The 25,686-nt window shown below is 37.9% G+C and overlaps 3 protein-coding genes across 4 annotated transcripts; all 3 read left to right on the forward strand.

The window, feature by feature from the left end:
* The first annotated feature begins 5,830 nt into the window (after nucleotides 1-5,830).
* On the forward strand, nucleotides 5,831-9,412 carry LOC116215619 (catalase isozyme 3-like). Its single transcript, XM_031551396.1, has 7 exons — nucleotides 5,831-6,004; nucleotides 7,084-7,180; nucleotides 7,328-8,382; nucleotides 8,490-8,579; nucleotides 8,680-8,747; nucleotides 8,862-8,955; nucleotides 9,048-9,412. Exons 1-7 carry the CDS (start codon nucleotides 5,990-5,992, stop codon nucleotides 9,105-9,107), a joined length of 1,479 nt encoding a protein of 492 aa, XP_031407256.1. The 5' UTR covers nucleotides 5,831-5,989; the 3' UTR covers nucleotides 9,108-9,412.
* A 3,361-nt stretch (nucleotides 9,413-12,773) lies between these two features.
* LOC116215620 (catalase) lies at nucleotides 12,774-16,841 on the forward strand. The gene is made up of 8 exons (XM_031551397.1): nucleotides 12,774-13,085; nucleotides 13,390-13,486; nucleotides 14,117-14,394; nucleotides 14,878-15,654; nucleotides 15,955-16,044; nucleotides 16,190-16,257; nucleotides 16,354-16,447; nucleotides 16,546-16,841. Exons 1-8 carry the CDS (start codon nucleotides 13,071-13,073, stop codon nucleotides 16,603-16,605), a joined length of 1,479 nt encoding a protein of 492 aa, XP_031407257.1. The 5' UTR covers nucleotides 12,774-13,070; the 3' UTR covers nucleotides 16,606-16,841.
* Nucleotides 16,842-18,799: 1,958 nt separating this feature from the next.
* Nucleotides 18,800-23,705, forward strand: LOC116215618 (protein NLP4). Of its 2 annotated transcripts, XM_031551395.1 has the most exons (5): nucleotides 18,800-19,306; nucleotides 19,714-20,715; nucleotides 21,033-21,080; nucleotides 21,192-22,173; nucleotides 22,334-23,705. In XM_031551395.1, the coding sequence occupies exons 2-5, from the start codon at nucleotides 19,870-19,872 to the stop codon at nucleotides 23,230-23,232; spliced, it is 2,775 nt and encodes a 924-aa protein (XP_031407255.1). In that variant the 5' UTR covers nucleotides 18,800-19,306; nucleotides 19,714-19,869; the 3' UTR covers nucleotides 23,233-23,705. The 2 variants fall into 2 exon arrangements, with proteins under 2 accessions (XP_031407255.1, XP_031407254.1); XM_031551394.1 differs by having other exon boundaries at nucleotides 18,800-20,715.
* The last annotated feature ends 1,981 nt before the right edge of the window (nucleotides 23,706-25,686 follow it).

Raw genomic sequence — 25,686 nt, forward strand, 5'->3', positions numbered from 1 at the left:
TTTTTGTTTACTATTTGTACTCGACCCGAAATTATTTTCCTTTTATTTTCAAATTTGTTCAGTTTGAAAGACAAACATTTATTTTTTCGTTTCTTTATTTTCTATAAGGCAGTCATTTATTATTTCCTTGAAAGAAGGCAGATTGGAATTAGTTTGTCAATTAATGATTAATTGCTTACTATTTACTTTTTGTATTCGACCGAAGATTTTTTTCCTTTTATTTTCAAATTTATTCAATTTGGAAGGACTTTTATTTCCTTTTATAAGGACTGTTATTTTAATTACTTACTATTTCCTTTTATTCGACCGGACTTACTATTTTTTCTTTTCTTTAGTTTTTTTATAAGGCAGTCATTTATCGTCCTTTGATTTTCAAATTTATTCAAATTGTACTTAGTAAGAGAGGTACATTTCTTATGCACCCATTTTACTGCATTTATTATGCATCCATTTTATACACCCAAATTAAAGTAAGAGAAGTACATTTTTTAAACACTCATGTTAATTGTAATTAATTTCTTTTATAGCATTTATTATGCACCCATTTTTATTGCATTTGTTATGCACCCATTTTATATACAGAGAGATACATTTCTCAAACACTCATGTTAATTGTAATTAATTTCTTTTATAATATTTATTATGCATCCATTTTTATTAAATTTGTTGTGCACCTATTTTATAAAATCAAGTGAATTTTAGTAATATATAGATAAATTGACTCGATTGAAATTTAAATTAGCTAGGATTAAGAGAACATCTAAATATGAGGTAGTGCAGACGATATAAAGAGAAGCACAACCTTTCTAAAATATTTTCTTCAACTTTCTTTCCCAACCAAAGAAGGAAAGGTACGGAATTTTTCAAAGGCGCAACCCAACTAAATTTCTTAACTTTTTCAGTTTCTGGTATATTTGAATCGATCCGAGTCAAGTTTCTAGAATTTTCAGATTGTGGGTACTATAATAAGCCTATGCGTGAAAATAAAATTTATGTTAATTTTTTATTAAGCTTCTGTTGAAATTTTAAATACCATTTTCAGATTTTTCTCTTAGGGTACTTTATTGAAATGAAAAATTAATTAAAAATATATCAAATAAAAATTATTTCTTAAGAAATTATTTTTTTAGTTGCATGCTTTGGTATTTATTTTTATTATTTTTTAATAATTACTTTAACATATTATTAATTTTATTTCTAAAAAAATTTATCAACTTCCCATTGTTCATACCTATAACTATCCATATCCATATGCATACTATAATAAAGAGAGATTATGTTGTTGAATTGAGGAAAAATGTTAGATAGTTGAGAGAATTTAATATTAAAAATTTAATTTAGATAATAGATTAGAGAAAATATAAGAGATAATTTGAATAAAAAAAGTAATGATTATATTGTTGAATTGAAGAAAAAATTAAATTAAATTAAGTAAAATTAAACTTTATTACCAAACATAATCATCTTTTCTGGTAATAGTAAAGCAAGGATGATTAGTGATCCATTTCCAATGCTCTTCCATTCCACTACGTAATTACATGTTTTTATCTATGGAAAAAGCTTTATGATTTTCATGAAAATTACAGAACTGTCATCGACGCCTACTTTCGTATACTTGGCAAGTGCTTTTCATAGGATATGTAGCAGCCAGCTCTCTCCATCTATAGTGAACTAGAGCAGATCGTGATTCATTTAGCCCTTCTTTCTTTTATATTTAATTGACTACGAACAGTCAAAATGGAAAGATTTACGACAACAATATTTAATTTTCCTATAAATTATGTATAATAATTCTTTTCATAGGTATATTTGACAAAAGGCTCTTAGATATAGATAGTAATATTAATATTAATATAATCAAGGAAAATCATGCATATGGATGGATAAAATAATTATTAGATTGATTTAGCAGAGTCTAAAAAGAAAAAAAAAATCAATAAATGGGACCCGTGAATAAGACATGTGAGTGCGCTCCAGCGCACTTGCCCGCATGGTGTAACTTTGTCTTGTCGTAATCTTTTGATAGATCCAAAACCAAAACAAACCAAATCAATAGGAAAAAAAAAAATGGTAGCGCACTCAATCACGTTTACATCTAATAATTAAAAGAATTCAATTTTAATATTTATTTAGAGATTATTCATATATTTTTATTAACTATTAAAATTTTAATTTTTAATATATTATTAAATTTATAATCTCCCTGGTAACTGAAAAAATAAAAAATAAAACAAAGCACTCGTTATTGAAGACCCCTTTCTTCCCACTCCACTTGTCTAATGTCATCTTCCTTCTCTCTTTCTTTTCGTACATCAATCAGTTGGCAACTTGAGCCGTGCATTATTATTATTATTACGTTTGGTCATGTTCATTAGTATCACAGAAAATCCTACATATTTCTTGAAATTAATTATTGAGGGTGATATTTGAAAATGAGCACTGAAATTTTACTTGTGTGAATTAACAAGATTTTAAAAGTTAATGGCGAGTCATGTGGCTATCCTCATCGGTTATCAGCCAGTAATTACGAGCCAAAATTTTGGAAAAAGGCCACCCAGAGTAGCAAAGAGGTTGCACATGTACGTGAGGTGTGGCATGCCACCGTTACTCGTCGTGACAGGGCGCGAGACTTCGTAAAGTTTATGGATTAGGTCTCTATGACATTCTACGAATATTGTAAATTCCGTGTACCAAGTGGAAAGAAATATTCTTGAGCATCTTCCTACAAGTCTTTGAACTTAATTTCCTTTCCTTTATTATGGATCACATAATACGGACGACTTGTTTTCCATATAGTGTACTAATTAATATCAATTGAAAATCGGGAAGATATCTTTGAGCGGGACCAGTGATATTATATAAAAAAAAAACACACATCAATGCGCAGCGACGCACTCTGTCGCGATTGGGACTAAGCGATTATTCGGTGGATTGTATTACTCACTGCTCATTCAAGTGCAGTAGATAATTGACGCTCACCCAATAAGATTGGGCCGCCGAGTATCATCTTATCAACTTGTCGAGAGTCTTTCGCATTATTGATCACGTGCCCCCTCAGTCGTTGAAAATCAATGAAAAAATCCAAAAGTAATGTCCAAATATTGAACCTTATTTGGATCATGGTCCCTCCTTAATGTCATCTACAATCTTTATTGCCCTAATTGACCCTACAACTTTTAATTAATGATTAAAAATAATTAATGGTTAACTAGAGCTTTTCTCTAGCTACTAATAATAATAATAAAGGAGTATTTGAGGTCGGAACTTATCGAATTAATTAATGATTCATTTACGATGCTGTACAATTGTCTGTCTATAGTAACATATGAATACACAATGTCACGTATGATACATAGGGAAATTTATGATTGAGCTAATCTGCCATGCATTATCCTACCGTTTTCTCGATCCTTATTTGTATCGGTTTTTAATTATGTCGTGTTATGGTCATGTTAGTGGCGCTGATCATCCATGTAAATTCTACACTCGAGTGCGGTCACTGTTTTTAACGGTTCCGGTCCCCTTACGGCAAGTGGGCTTAGACTATTCAACGAAAAACGTGGGGCCAGGAAACATGCCCATCATGTACCTGCCTCAATTATTTGTCGTCCTCGTGAGCCCTCTTACAACCAACATAATGGATAAAGAAATGTCAGCCTATGCCCTACCTCAATTATTTCAACTTGCTGCTATCATGATGTGTTGGAAATCTTTTTTTGGGTGACAAAGTCCCCGCAACTCTTCTGTGTCCACCGTTGGATGAGATTCGATTGCGGAAATAGGTCAATTCTCCACTTGTTGGATCTCATCAAACGGTATACACGCGTCTCGACACACGGTGATATTATATACAGTCACCAGAAAAGATTAACGCATGGATTGGTTTAAAGTGACTCGGCGTTTGTTTTCTTCAAACGTGATCTCACATTCGAACGGTATACACGCGTTGGATCTCGATTGCGGAAATAGGTCAATTCTCGGCTTGTTGGATCTCATCAAACGGTATACACGCGTCGCGAGACACGGTGACGTTATATACGGTCACCAGAAAAGATTAACGCATGGATTGGTTTAAAGTGACTCGGTGTTTGTATTCTTCAAACGCGATCTCATATTCGAATGTTGTGAATGAAGAAAATTCATGTTAAAAGAGTTTTATCATTTAGTAGACGTACTCGACTTGAATTAGAATAATAGGGGTCATTTGGGTTTTTGACTATAAGAGGGGGAAAAAAGTCACCATATAAAGAAACTTGGAATTGCATTATTCCGATGGTTATTCAGTTCTTGTGTGGGGCCATTTCACGGATAACGTATCGGCTAGGAGCATTTTCCTCAATAATAAGACATAAAAAAAAATGACATTGCAAAGAGTAAATCTGAAAAATTTAAGGTGCACCTAACAAGTTTTCCTATGAAAACATGTAAAATGGCAGGGATAAAAGTTATGGGTAATTGTGAAATTATGGATTTTCTCTATTAACAAATGGCAAAGATATAAAAAAGTTTTGAGTAATAGATCTAGAATGACTAAAATATTCTCTCATTCAATTTCACAATCTAATCATACTGAAAGAAAAATGAATTATGAAATATGAATTTACTCAATTAATTAGAAGATTTATATAAATTTGAAAAATGAAATGACGCGTCACCATTAAATTAGCTTACAATTTTATTAAATTAATTCTTAAAATTTGACATGTTATATCACTTGACATAATGTTTTGCTCAACAACAACCATCATAATTTTATAAGCGAACGATTCACAGTAATTATAGATCTACACTTGAACTTTTCTTCGAAGTTTTTATTTTGATATTCCTCTCTAAAAATTCAATTCCAAAAACATGTTTTATTAATACAATAAAGGAAGAATTACAAAAAAAATGATCCTATGAGTTTGCCCTTTTTTAACATTAAATCCTATAAGTTTCATTTGTCCGCTAGCAAATGTTTAGAATTGTAAAAGTCAAAATGAAACTTACTCAATTAATGTCAAAAAATGACAAATTTATAGGACCATTTTTGTAATTTTCTAATACAATAGCATTTTATTCTCAAATATAGCATAATAGAACATATATATATATATATATATATATATTCGATGATTTGAATTGTACGAGATATACACAATATACAGAACATTATAAGAAATTAGTTACAGTGACTTAAAATTTAATATAACTTCATCATGAAATATCCGTCACAATAAGCGGGACTCTCTTTGTTAATAATACTTCAATTACAATACATATATGTTGGGCCGAAAAATTATTACAACGATAATAGTAATATTTTAGCATCCCCAGGAAATGGACTCTAATGAGGTTCGAAAAATGCCTTCTTATCCAGCCAACTCTAGCTATAGTCACTGCCGGCAACACCCCGGGCGGCCTCCTAGTCCAATGGGGCATGCCTTGGGTCAACAAGGAAGGGCCGGCTGATGAGCGAGAGGCTAACTATGATTTCGATCAAATCCCATGTCTGTAGATTAGGTCACGTTGAGGTATGATGAGCTGATAGTTAGATCACCCGATGTCGTCGGTCGGCCTATTAGAAAAGATGAGGGCGTTGATGCAGAAAAATCAAATCAATCATAATGTTATCGTTTAGATATGCATTTTCGCATTTAATAAATTTAAAATATCAAGAAAATATCAAAATGATGACCAGACAAAGGATAAGACAACGATCATACACATCAAAAAAAGCCTTCAATTCATCCGGTAAAAAGAGAATAACTCCAAGGTAAATGGTGCAAGTTGATAATCGCTGTCCATAATCGAATTATATAACATACAGCGGAGGAGGGGTTCGAGATAGGCACACGCCCCTATAAATAGCCAAATCCTGCAGCTTTTAACATTCATCACTCTCTCTCTCTCTCTCTCCCACCTCTTTTGTTTCTTCGTCCTCTCCTTGATCCCGTGCTCTCCTCTGCAGGAGAAGAAGTAGAAGATCTCTTCGTCCATATCTATCGCCATGGATCCCTATAAGGTTGTTCTATGTGCTTTTTATACATTTTGATCTGTTTAATGGAACCATATATGCACCGAAGATCACGCCTGGCACTTGCTGTTGCTGTGATCTTATTTCCATAATTAAATCTTTGTTGTGGTTGATTTAGTATTTCGTTTGATCACAGCACTAAAGCATATACATATACGTTGGAATTTGGATAATATATAGTAATAAATAATATATATATCCACGCCTCATTCAGATTTCCATAAATAAAAATTAGTGGAACTTGTTATTTTATGTATTGATCTACTTCCCCAGAAATTGGAATGTGACGCAAAGTTGGGCTTACATAGACATTTTAGAATAAAAAAGAAAATGACATGCCATATTATTACCTTCTCTTAAGATTTTACTCATCACTCCTTAATTTCTAACTTCATTTACATGAAACTTATCAATGTAATGGATGTACGTTTACTAACATCTTATATCGAGGTCTTGGATTGGGATCTTGTAAGTGAAGAACATCTACGATTAAAAAATCTCAGTGGATTAATTTAATTGATTCTAAACTAGACGGAAGCTAATTGAGCTTTTGGATATTAAATAGTGCGCATCGAAAAAAAAAAAAGGAAAAAAAGTATATTGTACCGCATCAGATATTTCCTCCCAACCATAATTTTTTTAATATATTTCTAAGAAACTGATTTACAATTACATAATTATAGGGGCTTCCCTGTCAATAATTGAAATATCACCACTCTCGCGATTAAGTGAAAAAAAAAAAAAGAATGTCATTCATTATTAAGTCAAGTCGATTTTATTCAGATTATTACCAAACAAGTTGAAACTAATTAAGTGCACTGGAATTTCAGTTGTCTCACACTTATTAGTTTTATCGAACACCATTTGAGATGCATTTGGACCTTCGCCCCGTATTTTCAACCAAAAAATTAAAGACACCATTTAAGATTGATCAGGATTCTTTTCCACTGTTAATCAAGTTGATGACTGCAAGGGGACGTCGAGTTCTTTCTTTTTTTTTCTTTTTTCTTTTTGGTTCAAGGAATCTTTTTATTTTAATTAACTGTTTGGTTTGGATGATTATGCAGCACCGTCCGTCCAGTGCATACAACACTCCGTTCTGGACAACAAATGCTGGTGCTCCTGTTTGGAACAATAAATCCTCCATGACCGTTGGATCTCGAGGTATGTAGCAGTCGTAGCTTTTCGAATTTCCATCGTATCTTATCGTATCATATCATATCATATATATATTGAGTTCGTATCCGCGCATATGCACGCAAAGAGTGATACGTACGTGCTTACAAAGATGTTTTTATGTAAAATTTACAGGTCCAGTCTTGCTGGAGGATTATCAGCTGATTGAGAAGCTTGCCAATTTCACGAGGGAGAGAATCCCGGAACGTGTGGTCCATTCTAGGGGAGCCAGTGCGAAAGGGTTCTTCGAGGTCACTCACGATATCTCGAACCTCACGTGTGCCGATTTCCTCCGAGCACCCGGAGTTCGGACTCCCGTCATCGTTCGCTTCTCCACTGTCATCCATGAGCGTGGAAGCCCCGAAACCCTCCGGGACCCTCGAGGTTTCGCTGTCAAGTTCTACACTAGGGAGGGTAACTTCGATCTCGTGGGGAACAACTTCCCTGTATTCTTCATTCGTGACGCGATGGAGTTCCCGGACTCGATCCACGCCATGAAACCCAACCCCAAGACGAACATCCAGGAGTACTGGAGGATGCTCGACTACTTCTCCCACCATCCCGAGAGCTTGCTCACGATGTCTTTCTTCTTCGACGACGAAGGCATCCCTCAGGACTACCGTCACATGAACGGATCCGGCGTACACGCTTACAGTTTGATCAGCAAGACCGGAAAACAGCATCTCATCAAGTGGCACTGGAGACCAACTTGCGGAATGAAGAATTTGCTGGAGGAAGAGGCGATTCGAGTCGGCGGAACTTGTCACAGCCATGCGACAAAGGATCTTTACGATTCCATTGCTGCCGGGAACTTCCCTGAGTGGAAGCTGTTTATTCAGGTCATGGACGTTGACCATGAAGACAGATTCGACTTCGACCCTCTCGATACTACCACGACCTGGCCCGAGGACCTATTCCCACTGCAACCAGTGGGCCGGCTGGTGCTGGACAAGAACATCGATAACTTCTTTGCGGAGAACGAGATGCTTGCATTCGATGTGGGCCATATAGTTCCAGGGATCTGGTATTCGGATGATAAGATGCTCCAGACTCGCATTTTCGCTTATGCTGATACTCAGAGGCACCGTATCGGGCCGAACTACAAGATGCTTCCTGTTAATGCTCCCAAATGTGCTTATCACAACAATCACCACGACGGTTACATGAATTTCATGCACAGAGATGAAGAGGTCGGTTCGTGTGCTAGTCATCACATATTCTGGTGGTGGTTTCGGCTCTTATATATTATATATAGATTATTAACACGATCGTCGACATTGTTTGTTTTAACGCACAGGTAAATTACTTCCCATCAAGACTTGATCCCGTCCGTACAGCCGAGAAGTCCCCGATTCCTCCACGTGTTTTGGCTGGAAAACGTGAGAGGGTATGTAGAAGTTCCTTTCAAATTTATTAATTAGCATGCTAATGTTCGATTAATTTCCAATTAATTTTTCATTGATTAACGATTAATGCAATGGTTGCAGGTGGTCATTGAGAAGGAGAACAACTTCAAGCCAGCTGGAGATAGATACCGATCTTGGGCACCTGACAGGTATATCTTTGTTCCTCGATCCGATATTACAATAATAGTCTGCCTTGCAAGATCGATCACCTAATCCTAATGTACGGTTTCCTCCGGGGCACGGGGGCTTATGATTTCGATCAGGCAAGAGCGCTTTGTGTGCCGCTGGGTGAACGCTTTGGGTGACCCGCGGGTCACCCACGAGATCCGCAACATTTGGATCGCTTACTGGTCTCAGGTAACCAAACTAATGTCCTCACTTATATATATAGCTTCGCTTTGTCTCGGCTCTTCTTCTTCGATCTTCAATACATATATAAATATATGCAGGCCGATAGATCTCTGGGTCAGAAGCTAGCAACCCGTCTCAACGTTCGACCTACCATGTAAAAGAAAACATCGATGATCGACGCAAATTGAGATGGGTGAATGCTCAATGGTCGAATGCCTTTGGTTGTGGAGAGCTAGCGCTGGCTTGAAAAAAGAGTTTGGAGAAGGATACGATAAATTAAATGAATAAACTTTTAAGAGCTTAATATAAAAACAAAAATAAAAATGTTTGTTCTATATCTACCGAAAAAATGTTTGCTCTATTAAAATGCTGTCTTTGTGCAGCTTGTTCTGTGTAATCTTAAATGTACCTCTTTGTATATGTTTGTTTCCAATCTAATAAAATCTGCACCAGTTTGTACATACTCTGCTGAGATCGATCGTACCCGTGAGTTCCATAAAATTTTAAGATGCAATCACTAAAACAAATATGAACTTATGTCTTCATGGGAAAATATATTGCTCCTTCGTCCTTCCTCCCTTGCTCTTATCCGCAGAAGATCGATGTTGTTCCTCTCTATCGCCATGGATCCATACAAGGTACGGTTCGATATGCTTTGTTCACTGATTTCATGCAGTTAATTACAGAACATGTTGGTTCATTGATCGATCAACAAGTTTGGTAAGATTATCATTATTATTGTAGTTACCTCGTTCTGTATATATGCCCGGCTGATTGGGGATAAATAATGGCTTTTATGATAAAGAGCAATAATATACCTGCTCTAAGCGCAATGGCAAATATTAAAAAAAAAACTGAAAATAAAGTTTGTATAACCTCACGAACTATTAAATCTAAATAATTAAATTGAATATTAAACTGATAGAATATAAAATTTAATAAAACTCTAGTTAAATTGAATTATTATTTGAAGTAATTGAGAAGTAATTTAGTGATATATCAAATCAAAGGAAAATAAGATTATTGAAAGGGGAGAAAAAGGTAAGAAGGGGAGTGCGAGGGAAAATAGGAAAAGAAGTTGGATAGATATTTGAGTAAAACTACAATCATAATTTTAACTTGGGGAAAATTCTATCGCGTCAAAAGTGGTGTTTGGTTCACTCAAGCAAAAAATTTATGTAAAATTTCCTTATAATCCTTATTTACTAATAATATAAGTAAAAGTTTTTCGAAATCTATGTAACTTACTTCAAATGTAAATAATTTACCCCTAATTTTTTAAAATAAATTTAACTTACTCGAAAAGACTTCTAATCTACTTAACTATAATTTTAAGTAAAATTACTTGCATGCATGTTACAATAACTTTTTAAGTAATTGCACCTCAAAGCTCTTCTTAATTTAGTGGTTGTTACTGATGATTGAACTTATTTTACGAATAGGTACTTTTGGGAAGTGAAAGTGAGATAAAACTTTTATCCGCTTTTATAATAGTAGAGAAGATAAAGAGAATAGATAATTATTACATTTATTACTCATAAAATATTCCATCGCAAGTTTTAAGTCTTGGAAATGAAAAAAAAATCCATGATTAGATAATTTTACCATTTAGTTGGACGAAGTAGCTCGATATTGAATTAGTCATGCCTTATTGAGCTTTTGAATATCATGTGGTGCACATTGAAATTATATTTTAGTGCAAGTAGTTACTTTTATAACTACAAACACTTAACCAATTTAAATTTTACTTCAATGAAATGCTTAAAAATAAAGATTTTAAAATTTTTTTGCTCTTATTTGTTAATTTCAGTAATTAGGTGTATGTATGTATACTTAACATGGATAATAAACCAATGTATGTATGTGTGCATACTTAACATGGCAATTGGTTTAATTATTTTAAAAAAATGAATTCGATGCCAAATTAAAAATACAACATACTCAGAACAATAATCAACTAGGTAAAATTATATCATATTTGTATTTTTCATTCGCTATTATAATTATTCTAAACACATTATTATTTCATAAAGAAAACCTTTTAATTAATAATTTTCATTTAAAAAATATTTCAACACAAAATTGAACATAATAAACGAAGCAAAATCCCAAATAAATCTGAGAAACTTACGTCTCATAAATGAAGAGCTTCAATATAACCAAAAGTGGTGCTCCAATGGTTCCAAATTTACTCTTATATAGTTTGGTAATTCAAAATCCCATATTCTCCATGCATTTATGTTAAAATATTTGTTAAAAGTGTACTATTCACTTGAATTTAGTTGACACGACTTTTGTAAACTATACTAAATCATTATTGCTACACACCATTTCATTTTTAAATTTAAAAAACTCAATAATTAATATAGGTTAATTCAAGCGGTTCGAAACTTGTTCCGCTTAACGAAAATCTCGAGTTCGAATCCTTGTGAATACAAAAAATTTATGATGTGAGAATTTTACCATTTGATAGGCTAATTCGACTTGATTGAATTAGTCAAATCCTATTAAGTTTTTGGATATTGGGATTCATTAAAAAAAAAAAACAAAGAAAAAGTAAATGAGGAGGCACGGCAAGTAAATATAAAAAGATTTTAGTGGGCCCCACAGGAACTCCAATATGAATCTTCAGTCGCGTTCACACTGGATCGGTGGCTCACGGGCCAGCTTTTCCACGGGGTACCAGTTGAATGGTCCACGTCACCCTAAGGTACACGTGATCTCTAATGGGGTTGGACTAAATGCCAAAACATGGATCAGGAAATATGAGCCCATGACGTCCTTAATTATTACCTTTTTATTCTTATTCTTTATAATTATATAATGATTATTACACAGTAAATATCTTAAGCGATTTTCTAATTAAAAAATGACAAATATTAAGCAAATTTCAGGCGTACCATTTGGAATGATATAATATGCGAATATTGCATATGTTAGAAAAATATTGCATGATAAATAAACACTTCAATTTCAATGCATATACTTTACCCAAAAAGTTATTATTATGACATATATTCCACCCAAAAAATTATTATCAACGAATACATTCAATTCACTTACATATCAATTTGAAACTACTTTATGATTTTATTTGGATAACCAAATTATTCTTAAGTAGCCCAACGCGGGCATATTTTTAGGCCAGCATTTTTTTACGGCGCATAGCAAATGCATCAAACTGGACCTTGTGAAAATCAATTTTTTCCTTGTTTTTGAACGGAATAAGCCCGAATTAATTTCTTTTTCTTTATAAGGAAGATATTTTGGTGACGACCAAGTGAAATAAAAAAAATCTTGAAATGGGACAATTGAATCAATAACTAGGCACCAACCAGCCAAAATAATATTCACAAAAAATATATATTAGCATGTTTGATTTTAGAATCGGTTTTTAAAATTTTAACTATAATTTTAACTCTACTCACTATACAACAAAAGTCAACAACACAATTATTACTATTTTCCTTTTCTTCAATTTTTTTAACCATTCAATTCAAATTTTAATACTAAATTCTCCTCATTACTTTTTCACATTTTTTTTCTTATAATTCAACAACACAATCACCACAATCCAATTAAAATCAAAATTCAACTCTACTTAACTCTAAAACCAAACACATTGTTACATTTTTTAGTTTTGCAGTCAAGAACTGCAATTAAATATTTTCGAGAAAATTGCATATAATTTTTTCTTCACCAAGATTATATTAATAAGGTGTCATCAGCCCATTGGAAGATTGATATATGCTCGTAAATGATGATTTGCCCTGGGCACGACATGCTAATAGCTAACACATGCATCATAATATTTCAAATGTATTGAAAACGGAAAATTAAATTAAAACGCCTCTCTGAAAAAAAGAAAAAGAAAATTCAGATAACGATGACAGAGAGAGAGAGAGAGAGAGAGAGAAGGACACGCGGGCCACGCGCCGCTATAAATGGGCGGAGCTGCGGCGGCGGGTTGGCTCATTGACCACACGCCCCTCTCTCTGTCTAGCGTTCATCTCTATCTCCTCGATATTTTAACCAAGAAAACTCGTCCATAGAGGTTTCTTGTTTATTTCTTCGCTCTCATCCGAAGAAGAAGAAGTTTTCTCTCGTCCCTCTCCGTCGCCATGGATCCCTACAAGGTACTCTTCTGCTATCTTTGATGTCTGTTCCATTGATTTAAGGAGATGCCGCTTGCTGTGATTTATGATTGTATTATTTGGTGTCTGCCCTTATCGTCTTGAGCATCGAATTTGATCGCTATCACCGTCTTCCTCCATTGACGGGCCTGTTGTGATCATTGGCGTTCTTGGGGAGCTCAATTTGGGGTGCTCGATTGATAGAAAGTTCGGATTTTTTTTTTTTGGTGGTGATTGACTGAGCTGAAATTATTGTTCTTGATTGTGTGAGATTGATGTTTCTTGGGGTTTTTTGGTGATCGTGCAGCACCGTCCTTCCAGTGCTTTCAACTCTCCATTCTGGACAACCAACTCCGGTGCTCCTGTGTGGAACAATAACTCCTCGTTGACTGTCGGCACAAGAGGTATTGATCTTTCTCAAGCTTTTCATCCATTTGACATGGAAACAGGGCTCGATTCTTTTAAAGCCTCGACCTTTTAGATGGTCGTATTATATAGCGATGCATTTCTTTTGTGGGATGCTGCGTTGTTGTGCCATTGTTTTGGTGCTTTTCCATTAGCATCTACCCCGCGTGATATCTCAGGGATATTGATTTATGTTGCGGCAATTTTTCATATAGCGAGGTAGAGTTTTTCTCATTTTTAGTGGGATATAATCTAGCTCGCTGTTGGAGCCCTTTTAGTGATGTTCTGTGTGCTGACTTGCATTACACCGAGTGATGGATCCATTTCGTTCTTTGCTCTTTCCAAAAAGTTAGATAAGCAAAATTGTCCATCTACCAGCAAGGCTTTGGTGGAGATTAATCATTGTTCATAAATTATAATCCTGCAGTAGTTTCATGTTATCCTCGGGCTGCCTCAGGGATTCTTTAGGAGCTACTTTTCAAAGAAGAACCTCCTAATTCTTCGGATAAAAAATACAAACGTGTAAACTTCTTTTTGAGGGATGTCATAGTCCTCTTGCATCATAGAGTCGGACGGTTATGTTCACATGAAGGCCATGAAAATTGCATTGAAAGATTTACTTTTTACAGGTCCAATTCTGCTCGAGGATTATCATCTGGTGGAAAAGCTTGCCAATTTTGACAGGGAGCGAATTCCAGAACGTGTAGTCCATGCTAGGGGAGCCAGTGCAAAAGGCTTCTTTGAAGTAACTCATGATATTTCTAATCTCACATGTGCCGATTTCCTCCGAGCACCTGGAGTTCAAACTCCTGTCATCGTTCGGTTCTCTACTGTCATCCATGAGCGTGGAAGCCCAGAAACCCTCAGGGACCCTCGAGGTTTTGCTGTCAAGTTCTACACTAGAGAGGTGAGCTAGTGGAATTTGATTTATCAGTATATTATAATCAAGATGATTGCTTCCATATGTTGCACTGGTAGAAAATGTGCAATCGTTGAAAATATTGATTCGGTTGAATCGCCTGCTGTGTGGTTTTCCATGTGATGTTGCTGCCTCATCAGATAATATGATTAAAAGCATAAGGGGACCTTTTCGTTTTGCCTATCATCGTAGAAATTTTTCTTTTGGGTATAATGCAAGCTGCCGTAACATGATTTTGCTTTGGTATTTATTTTGAATAAACATATACATCATACGCCTATCACATGTAAATGTGACAATTGTAGATGCAAATTCTTTCATCTTAGGTTTTTTTTTTTTTTTAATCCTTCCTGAGGAAGGAAGACTTCTCATAAGGGTGGGCGCATGGTCTAGTTAATTCAATAAGTCACAAGTAGGTTTTCATGGAGAACTTGTCATCTTTAGATGTTGACCATTTCTATGTGTATGTAGGGTAACTTTGATCTTGTGGGAAACAACTTCCCTGTCTTCTTCATCCGAGATGGGATGAAGTTCCCAGATATGATACATGCTCTGAAACCGAACCCTAAGTCTCACGTCCAAGAGAACTGGAGGATCCTGGACTTCTTCTCCCACCATCCAGAGAGCTTGCACATGTTTAGTTTCCTCTTTGATGATCTTGGCGTTCCCCTAAACTACAGGCACATGGAAGGATCTGGTGTTAACACTTACACTTTGATCAACAAAGCTGGGAAAACTCATTATGTGAAATTCCACTGGAAACCAACTTGTGGAGTCAAGTGCTTGCTGGAGGAAGAGGCAATTAAAGTTGGTGGATCTAATCACAGCCATGCGACTAAGGATCTCTATGATTCTATTGCTGCTGGAAATTACCCTGAGTGGAAACTGTACATCCAGATTATGGACCCTGATCACGAAGACAAATTCGACTTTGACCCACTTGATGATACGAGGACCTGGCCTGAAGACATCTTGCCATTACAACCAGTTGGTCGGTTGGTGTTGAACAAGAACATCGATAACTTTTTTGCAGAGAATGAGCAGCTTGCATTTTGCCCGGCAATTGTGGTTCCTGGAATCTATTACTCTGATGATAAGATGCTTCAGACTCGTATCTTCTCTTATGCTGATACTCAGAGGCACCGTCTTGGACCAAACTATCTGCAGCTCCCTGCTAATGCTCCCAAGTGTGCTCATCACAACAACCACCATGAAGGTTTCATGAATTTCATGCACAGAGATGAAGAGGTATTCATCTCTTTTTGTTACTTTATCTATGTGGGGAAACGAAGTTCTAGAGGAAACATTTCTTAATGTCCCAAATGTTATCAATGAAAATGTGGTTGGAGTCATTGGTATAACTTTAAACGTCGAAGATGAATAGTTTAGCTGCATCATTGGGTGATTGTCATCTCTCCTATCGGTTTTGAGGTTATATGCTTTTGTCTCGAGACTGTAAGGGGTAGTGGCTCCTGGATGGTATGCTTGGCCTTTCATTAGGGGGGAGGGAGCTATTCCTTGGATTAACTTGAAGGCTCTGTTTTGCAGGTGAATTACTTCCCTTCGAGGTTTGATCCTGTTCGTCATGCTGAGAGGTTCCCGATTCCGCCTCCTGTTTTGAATGGAAAGCGTGAAAAGGTATGCCTTCTGAAGTTCAAATATGTGTACATCAGTTGGTGTTTCTATTAGGAAAATACGGCATCCATTTGTTTAAAGTCAAACAGTATGATTCGTATCATTCAAATTGTCATGCTTTGCTTCAACTTTTTATGGATTGCCGCAGTGCATCATTCAGAAGGAGAACAACTTTAAGCAGCCTGGAGAGAGATATCGATCCTTCTCACCTGACAGGTTCTGTTTGACCTCTTATTCATTGATGAATTTATTTCTTTGATAATGATAATCAGCCTCTGATCCTTTATACGGTTTTCTCCTGCTTTTCTTCAGGCAAGAACGCTTTGTTCGCCGTTGGGTAGATGCTTTGTCTGACCAAAGGGTCACCCATGAAATCCGTAGCATTTGGATCTCCTACTGGTCTCAGGTAAAGCGTCTTCCCTTTTGTCTCATCTCCTGTTTAGTTTCGATGGTTTGTGAAGTCATGTCTGCTGTATGATTTAATATATGCTGATGCGTGTGCAGGCTGACAAATCTCTGGGTCAGAAGCTAGCAACCCATCTCAACGTACGACCGAACATGTAAAGAAGATGGTTGATGTCATTAGCTGTGGAGGGCGCTTCACATGGGTATGTGTGTGGTTATGAAGCGGGTGGGACTCGAAAAAGCGGGACATGTTTGGAACCATAAATAAACTGTTGAACATGTTACAAATGTTTTGATTGCTGTCGTTGTGCCATAATCTGAACATACCTCTTTATGTTTCTGATCGAATAAAAGCAGCCAGTTGTATCAATTGAAATATTTCGCATTCTCGCTCTGCCAATATCGTATTTGTGAGTCAGATTTGTGATTCCATAGTTTTGATCGGGTCTCAGTGGTTGCTTTGATGAGGGTTAGGACATGGTCCGAGTGAATGGGCCATGATGTTATGCCCGTCTTTCATTACTCCAAAGTGGTTTATTTGGTTGGGTTACTTGGTTCAATAAGCATATCTTAACGAGTCGTGGTTGATCTTTTTCTGAAAGTGTTGTATTCCCATGATTGGTGCTGGTCGATAGCTCATCGGCTGGGATCTCTGGATATTGGGTGTGCGTATCGGAGAAGGGAAATGGTCGATTTGTTGATCATTTATGACATAATGTATCAAATGAAAAAAGCCATACATGATAGGATTACGATGATCAAGAGCAGGGCCGGCCGCACGTGTGGTCGAGTCGAACGGAGGGTGGCTTGTAAACATCGGATCTCAAACATGCGGCCCATATGTTTCCTGATTTCGAATGTAATCCATCAAATTCTTTTATAATCAATTCATTACTGTTTTCTATTTGAATATTTATATTTATTGGAGCCACCAGATCTCTATGGTGGTCCATTGTGCGGCGTACCTCTGCAAGAACCCTATTCATTTTAAATTTTTGGCAAATGCAAAATGGGGCCTCCCCGTCCTAAATTTGGAAAAAATAAATAACTGTATAACCGGACAAGAGGAAAATTAGATTAATTGACCCATATAAGTAACATTTTCTCCAATATACAATGTCCAATAAGTGAATAATACAAAATTGCTTTCCCTTTAACCCATCAATCCCTTATTCATCAATTTAATATTTGCTCACTTGGACTAAAATGTTCTCTTACGGGTAAGCCCACAGTCCTTTTCATTTTTAATTTTTCATTTTTCTTTTTTTCTTTTTTCTTTTTTCTTTTTAATTTTTAATTTTAAAATATTAATAGAATATAAATATAATAATTCATGCACAGAACTAGCAGTTTTATTAGTGTTTGACTATTCAGAGAGAGAATTTTTTTACGTGAAGCTCTGGGGTTATTGTAGCCTTTATAGTCATGTCATGAGGGCATGTTAAACTTAAATGCATTAATTTTCCTTAAGTTTCACTTTTTTTTTATTTTGATTTGAACCACCTAATAATACTCGAAAGGACATTATACTTTGACTAATTCAGATTCAAGTCATTAACATATTCCCTTGATTAAAAATTATAACTAAGTATGTGACTTTTGATGTTTGTTATTATTTATTTGTTTTTGTTAAAGAGTGAAAGATACTTGTTATTGCATAAAATTTTATTTTTATGCATATACTGTGTAAAGAAAAATGAAATGAAAAAAAAAAGACAAAAAGGATTAGAATCCGAATGCACACATAAAGTTTATGAACGGTATTGAAGTAGTTGATTTAAATCTATTGCTTATAGCATGATTTAGCTACCCAATGGTATCTTTGGCCATATTTTCCCTTGAAGGTTTTACCACTAAATTCAAGTCCAGGACTGCTCACGAGTTTACGAAATAAGAAGTTATTTTTTTTTGGATGAATATATTCGGGATTAAGTTCAACTAAGATTTTTCTTGCATTGCAGTGTGTGAAAGGAAAATGGAAATTCTTTCTTGTTTTTCTATAGAAAAACTCTTCTTCTTTTTTTTCCCGCGAGTAGTTGTTAGTTTTCCACTGCCTAAGCCGTGTCCAAATTTTTCACTCTCCTGTGACGAGAAGCGCACCAAATTCTCAAGTAGATAAGGAATGGCCTTTATCACGAACTAAAGGGGTTGCGGGAAATAGTACAACGTTTGGTCGTCTCGAATATATATTATATGTATTTATAGATGCATATGTGATAATGTGCATGTCTACCTACCCTTATATGGAATGGAATGTGACATATGCACAAACAATTGGGGCCCGTGGTAGAGGCTGTAAGCTGACAAAAATGGCACTTTGGAAGAATTCCAAATTCCCATTGTGCATAAAAAAGAGAACTTGGAAGCCATCGAGATCATCACCACCATCGCCAACACCACCACCATCACCATCTTGATCACCAAGAGCCTCTCTCTCTCTCTCTCTCTCTGGGTTTTTCTGCAAGTTGACAAAGCAGCGGGCATACCAATGTCCGAGAACAGGCGCTGAGTTGTTGGGGGGTGTGTGGGGTCCAGTCAAGACATTGGAAGGGAGAGAGAGAATCTTCCATCTCACCCAACAGCCAGCCATAGGAATCATAACAACGGACAGATGATTACAATGGCAAAAGTAGAACAGGTCTTTTCTTTTCTGATGGAGGGGATATCACAGCAGAGAAAGGGGACGAGGACAACACCCTCCTATGCTTTTTGCTGCTACTAGACAGTGTCTGACCACGACAACAACACCAGATCTCGTCTAATCTCCCCTTTTACCATTCCCAGCTTCTCATCCTCACCCACAGCTTCCCGGGGCACTTTGGGAAAACCCAAAAAAGAAGTGCAAGGGAAGAAGAATAAGGTACCATTTCTGAGTACAGAATCTTCCGGAATCTTTTCCCAGCTCAGCTTCTCTGCTCTGTGTCTGTGTCTCTGTTTTGTGGGGCTCTTTGGGTCTTCAGGGTGGTTTGATGTATTCCATGTCTGCCAAGGGGGAATGTTGAATTAGATGAAAAGGGGCAGTTGACTGATCTTATCATCTTGTGGGGAATCTGCATAAAGTGTGTTTCCACATCTTGTTCTCTTCTTTTTCTTCCCCTTTTGGTGATTTTGGGTGTCGATTGTTGTCCCACTTTTCTGGTGTCAAAGGGCTCTTCTTTGTGCTGCCTGATTTGATTGATCTTCAAGAGTTGACTCGACAAAAGATTTGGATAATGCAGTAGAAAGCTGCAGTATCTTCTTGTTCACTAGAATTTTGCATTTTCCTAGATTCTGAAGTTCGAGCTATCTTCGCCGTCGTCGGGGCAGGCAGAATATTAGGACGGCAGAAGTTCTGTTCTGTCGGCTCTGAGGTTAATTTGTCTCGAAGTCAGAATCCGTCGATATTTCCAATGGAATAGTGCATTGTTCTTGACAAGGGGAGACATGGAAGATATTGTTTTTTCGCCAAGCACTGTACTTGGAACTGCTTCGGGCTCAATCATGGACATAGATTTAATGGATGAACTGTTGCTTGACGGTTGCTGGTTGGAAACAATGTGTGGATCTGAATTCCTTCAGCCGAGTCACGTCTGCGACCCTTTGTTCATGTGGGCTACTCCCGAGGTTAGCACAGTCGAAGCTAAAGGGCAGGAGCTGGGGCAGGGCCCATTAGTTCCCGAAGACGTTCAGGTCGTTGGCCAAAACGCGATTGGCGCCCCTGCACTGGTTCCTAGTCACTTGGGGAATCTGACAAGTGATGGTTCTGACCTCAGGAGGACATGGTGGATTGGACCAAGAGTGAATTCAGGCGGTCCTGCGACTTCCGTCATGGACAGGCTAATTAAGGCGCTCGGTTACATCCAAGATTTCACGAAAGATAAAGATGTGCTGATACAACTGTGGGTCCCTGTAAACAGAGGCGGGAAACAGGTTTTAACGACCAGTGAACAGCCCTTCTCGCTCAATTCTAGCAGCGGGAGGCTCTTGAGTTACAGGGATGTATCAGTGCACTACGAGTTCTCAGCTGAGAAGGACTCCAAGGAAATGGTGGGTATGCCCGGCCGGGTGTTCCTGGGGAAGGTTCCCGAGTGGACCCCCGATGTTCGGTTCTTCAGGAGCGATGAGTATGCTCGAGTGGATCATGCTCAGCAGTTCGATGTTCGTGGGACCCTCGCCCTCCCTGTTTTTGAACAAAGTAGTAGGACCTGTTTGGGTGTTATCGAGATCGTGATGACCACTCAGAAGATCAAATACCGCCCAGAGATTGAAAGCGTTTGCAAAGCACTAGAGGTAATTAGCTAATCTGCTTTTCGAAATTCTATTGCGATGAATTTTTTTTTTCCTTTAATCATGTGGCCGGGCGGTCCTGTATATAAATGAGAATGTGACATACTTTAGGTTCAATTGGAGATTAGTTGATTGTTTCCCAAAGATGAAGAAATCCTGCACCGAACGATATGATAGTAAAGAACATACAAGCGTCTTTATTTCCCCACGGAAGTTTTGTGAAATAATATTGCAGCTGGCTTTTTACTGTTACTTGAAATTCCCAGTGCGAATATTGCTATGCTTTTTCTGATTATGTATAACTGGTGATTCATTCCCAGGCAGTTGATCTCAGAAGTTCTGGAATTTTCAGCAACCGGAACATAGAGGTAATGAAATGAATCCGTTCCAAATGACACTATGCACTGTACATTGTTTATGTTCGAGGTGGTCATGCTTTATACGCTCTTCTGTTTCTTATATTCTTTATATCCATTCAGTATGCCCCGAAGTCGTATGAAGCTGCATTGCCAGAGATTCTTGAGGTCCTAAGATCTGCCTGCAAGACTCATGGGCTGCCCTTATCTCAGACGTGGATACCGTGCACCCAACAGGGTAAAGCGGGCTGCAGGCACTCTGATGAAAACTTCGCTCTTTGCGTCTCCCCAGTGGACACTGCCTGCCATGTGGCAGATTCTCGTGTCCAGGGATTCCACGAGGCGTGCTCCGAGCATCATCTCTTAATGGGTCAGGGAGTCGCTGGGAAAGCTTTTTTAACAAACCAGCCTTGCTTTTCACCTGATGTGACCTCATTCGGGAAGACAGATTACCCACTTTCTCACCATGCGAGGATGTTTGGTCTGTGTGGCGCCGTTGCAATAAGGTTTAGGAGCATCCAGACAGGGACAGCAGACTATGTTCTGGAGTTCTTCCTCCCCAGGGACTGCAAGGAACTTGAGGATCAGAGGACGATGCTCACTTCGTTATCAGTCATTATTCAGCAGATCTGTAGGAACTTACGGGTTGTTACGGATGAGGAGCTGAGGGACGAAGTGACTCCATCGTCTTTCTATCGCCCCATGGCAGACCATTTGGAGAGTGAGCCCACTCATCGTGAAGAGACACCAGGGGGTGAAAATGTTAGTTCGGAGAAGAATTCGTCTAGAGAGAACTCACAAAGGAGTGGCTTTGTCTCGGGAGTTGATGGTGACAGGTTGCCTTTAGCAGCGAATAAGGATAAAATGGGGGAAATCTTGTCTGAGGAATGGATGGAGTTTGGGCAACAGAACCGAAACTCAACCTTGAATGCGAGTTCTGAGCATTGTGAAGATCGCTCGTCTCTTGGTGACGGTGGGTTCTCAGGTTTGGGATTGGAGAAACCAGGAGAAAAAAGGCGTTCCAAGGCGGAGAAAACTATCACCTTGCAAGTTTTGCGGCAATATTTTGCTGGTAGCCTCAAAGATGCGGCTAAGAGTCTTGGTGGTAAGTGTGCCCTAACTTGAAAATGCTTAAGGATTTCAGTGATAAATAGCAGAATTTGATTGTTTAGGTGAGGGCCAGCAGGCACGTTTAATTTGAAAAAATGGTATCGCCATGCATATCAGTCCAGAAGAGATTGACCGATATTTACTGTGGTTTTCAGTTTGCCCGACAACCTTAAAACGGATATGCCGGCAACATGGGATCAACCGTTGGCCTTCTCGGAAAATTAAGAAGGTGGGTCACTCCCTGCAGAAGCTTCAGGTGGTGATCGACTCAGTCCAAGGTACTTCAGGCTCTCTCCAGGTCGGCTCCTTCTACACAAACTTCCCAGAGCTTGCGTCTCCGAATCTCTCCACCACAGGTCCCTTCCCCAGTCCAAAGACCTTTATTCCTCAGAAACCACAAAGCACAGAGCCCGAGAGTGCTAATATCGGGTCCCAATCTGCTGCATCAAAGTCTTCCTCATCCTCGGGCAGTCAGAGCTCTAGCTCGAGCCAGTGCTGTTCCAGCGGTAGACAGCAGCATTCTTCCTCGTTTGATGTTGTGGGCTCAGAAGATCCAATGGTGTCGGAGAATGATGTCAGTGGTCAGCTCAAGAGGTTCCGAGGCGAGGTGGAGTTGAATGGTTCAAGTCACGAAGGATTAGGAACAAAACTCACTCCAAGATCCCAGAGCTATGAGATCCTCAAGGAGACCCGCAATCCCGAGACTCCGCCAGATGTCCAATTTCATTGCAGTGATGCATCCCGCAAATTGGAACCTCTGAGAGTGAAGGTAACTTACGGAGAGGAGAAGATTAGGTTCCGGCTGCAAAAGGGTTGGGGCCTCATGGACCTGTGGAAGGAGATCCAGAGACGATTCAGTGTGGAAGATCCGGCCAGGTTCGACCTCAGGTACTTGGATGATGACTACGAGTGGGTGATGCTGACCTGCGATGCCGATTTGGAGGAGTGCATCAATGTCTCCAGATCGTTTCAGGGTAACACCATCAGACTGTCCCTTCAGGTGTCTCACCATTATCACGGAAGCTCTGTTGGTAGCAGCGGTGGGCCTCTGTAGTTAGAAATCCTTGCCGAGAACATACAGTTGAAAGAGGTAAAATGAGACCCAACTGCATATAATCATGTGGTCGAGAAATAGTGATTGCTGGAAAGAAAGACCAACCTTCGGAATTCGAAGTTCGTGGCTATATGGCAGGAAATGCAGCAGAGGAATGAAAGTTCCTCCTAAATTGAAATCTGCTGTCCGAGTTTGATTGTAAAATCCAATATCTGTTGTTCCCCTCCGAGGAACAGACTGTCCAAGTTCAGGAACTGCAGGCATCCAAGCTCGGTACCGTGTGTACTACCTTTCCGTGTAGGTGCATTGTTAGAATTAGCTGCTCTGTGTCCCAGTTCCTGTACATGTCCCAGTTCCTCTCATTATCGTTCAATCATATAGCATTATCATTGTTGTCGCCCTCATCGGGTTCATCCTCATTTATTGGGCACTATGTTGAAGGTGGTTTTTGGCTCAGTTACTGGTTTTGATTCGGCGATCTGAGTATCTTCCATAACACTTCGATTCATGGCAAACTGAACATCCTGGAGGAGCTGTCAGATCCATGATTCAGATTGCACCTCCGATTGCAGAAGGGTCCATATCTTTTTGCTAAGCGGAAAATAGATATACACACTTTTAGGGAAAAACAAAGCTGGTTTTCCACTTGTACATGCAAAATATATCTGCGCATGCATGTGCATATTGAAGGCGCATAGTTCCACTGACGAGAGTCAACCTTCAAAATTTTTTTTTTTTGACTCTTAAACGAGAGGAAGTGCTACGCATTACGCCCTCTTTTTGTCATTCTGTGTTTTTGATTGCGATGCCGTGGAAGGCAGTACTGCTTAGAGTAAGTCCATAATATGTATGGACGATGTTATCGTCATTCTTTATTTTGATTGCGATGCCGTGGAAGGCACTACTGCTTAGAGTAAGTTTATAATATATATGGATGATGATAACGAGGAAGGAACAGAGAGACCCTTTAGTTTTCTTCGGGCTTTATGCGATTGATTTAGTCCTTTATTTATTTTTAATCCCCTCAGGTCCTGCTGCTATGAGCGAATCGGGACTGGAATAAGGATTGAATGGACGGGGCTGCCTTCTTGCTTGTCCAAGACCACGCATCTCGAAGGGAGGCCGAATATAATCAACACAACCTGCAAACAAAGAAACAATTTGAAAAACGTATATTTGGTGTTTCTTTGTTATCTCGTTTTTGTTTTTTTAATTCTGTAAGAGTGATTTGGTTCGGTTAATATCGAAGAGGATCCGGCTTATTCTCGGGTGAGATCGATCGTCGACGAGAAGATGTGTGACCGAAAATATTGACAGATAAATTATAATGGGTGAATCTTAAATTCAAAAAATATAGGACATGTGTACTATCATAATTTTACGTAAGATGATCCAATTACCAAAAAAGAAATAACCGTGGTGGTTTGTTTTTTTGCTATCAACCGTGATAGCACCACCCTTAATTATTAGAATAATAGAGCAACGCTCTTCTTTTATATAAATCATCAGGGCATTCAACCAAAAGATCTTCTTAATTTCAACTACCAATTTAACTGATTCACAAGTTTGTCAGTGATTGGATGTAATGTGCTTTAACAAAACTAGGACAAGCATTAACTGCATCAACACATTTTGATGGACATCTTCATCCCATGATCCCAGCTTGACTTTCTATGCTGAAGTTGATAATAAACAATATTGCATGGACAATGACTACGCGATGGCCATATATAGATTTTATGTGGGAATTGGTTCCATCGCAAAACGCAAACGGGTACATATACAATCAGTCAATAATCGAACCAGAAATACTCAGAAGATGAGACGTCTATTTTTTTTTCAATGAACAAACTTGTGACTTCTCAGTTAATCCAATATCGTCAAGAGTCTCGATCGGAATCCAGAGAGTAAGCTATAGCATTACTTGTTTCAAGGATTGTTCAGCATCTGCTTTATTATTTCAGATCCATATTATGAGAGGCTTACACATACGGATGCAACAATTAAATTTCAAGTCAACAGAGATACCGCTTTCAATTATTTGGAACATCTGATTGAATGTAATCATCCACACCAATTATAGAACTGGGTTGAATCGGTTTCTGATTTCCCTTCCAGCAAGGTATTGTATCCGAATAATATTCGACCTGTACACGAGTCTTAAGTTCAATAAAGGGTTACAATAATATGCATATTTGAACGGTAAAAGAAAATTTCATGTCCATGTTTGGTGGCAGAGTTAGTCAACATTGGATTCTGATGCAAACATTCACTCATAAGAAAAATGCTTTTGATCCCCTGAGTGGGTTAAGTAATTACATGATTTTGATATATTTTTTTACTCGTATCTAACTAATCCCAAAAAAATTACTTTTGTTACTATTTAAACCCTAAATGATGAGTGGCTCCAGTACTACTTGTGCAATAGCTTTCTCATACAATATCAATCAATAC

The sequence above is a fragment of the Punica granatum genome, chromosome 7 (genome assembly GCF_007655135.1).
Source record: "Punica granatum isolate Tunisia-2019 chromosome 7, ASM765513v2, whole genome shotgun sequence".
In the NCBI taxonomy this organism is placed as follows: Eukaryota; Viridiplantae; Streptophyta; class Magnoliopsida; order Myrtales; family Lythraceae; genus Punica; species Punica granatum.

What these genes read in the sequence shown, in the direction of transcription:
- LOC116215619 (XM_031551396.1), top strand. An exon ending in CATGACCGTTGGATCTCGAG is followed by an intron (nt 7,181 to 7,327) that starts GTATGTAGCAGT and finishes TAAAATTTACAG; the next exon opens with GTCCAGTCTTGCTGGAGGAT. An exon ending in GGATCGCTTACTGGTCTCAG is followed by an intron (nt 8,956 to 9,047) that starts GTAACCAAACTA and finishes AAATATATGCAG; the next exon opens with GCCGATAGATCTCTGGGTCA.
- LOC116215620 (XM_031551397.1), top strand. An exon ending in TGAATGGAAAGCGTGAAAAG is followed by an intron (nt 16,045 to 16,189) that starts GTATGCCTTCTG and finishes GGATTGCCGCAG; the next exon opens with TGCATCATTCAGAAGGAGAA. An exon ending in CGATCCTTCTCACCTGACAG is followed by an intron (nt 16,258 to 16,353) that starts GTTCTGTTTGAC and finishes GCTTTTCTTCAG; the next exon opens with GCAAGAACGCTTTGTTCGCC.
- LOC116215618 (XM_031551394.1), top strand. Translation starts at nt 19,870, where the DNA reads ATGGAAGATATTGTTTTTTCGCCAAGCACTGTACTTGGAACTGCTTCG. An exon ending in GCGTTTGCAAAGCACTAGAG is followed by an intron (nt 20,716 to 21,032) that starts GTAATTAGCTAA and finishes ATTCATTCCCAG; the next exon opens with GCAGTTGATCTCAGAAGTTC. An exon ending in TCAGCAACCGGAACATAGAG is followed by an intron (nt 21,081 to 21,191) that starts GTAATGAAATGA and finishes ATATCCATTCAG; the next exon opens with TATGCCCCGAAGTCGTATGA.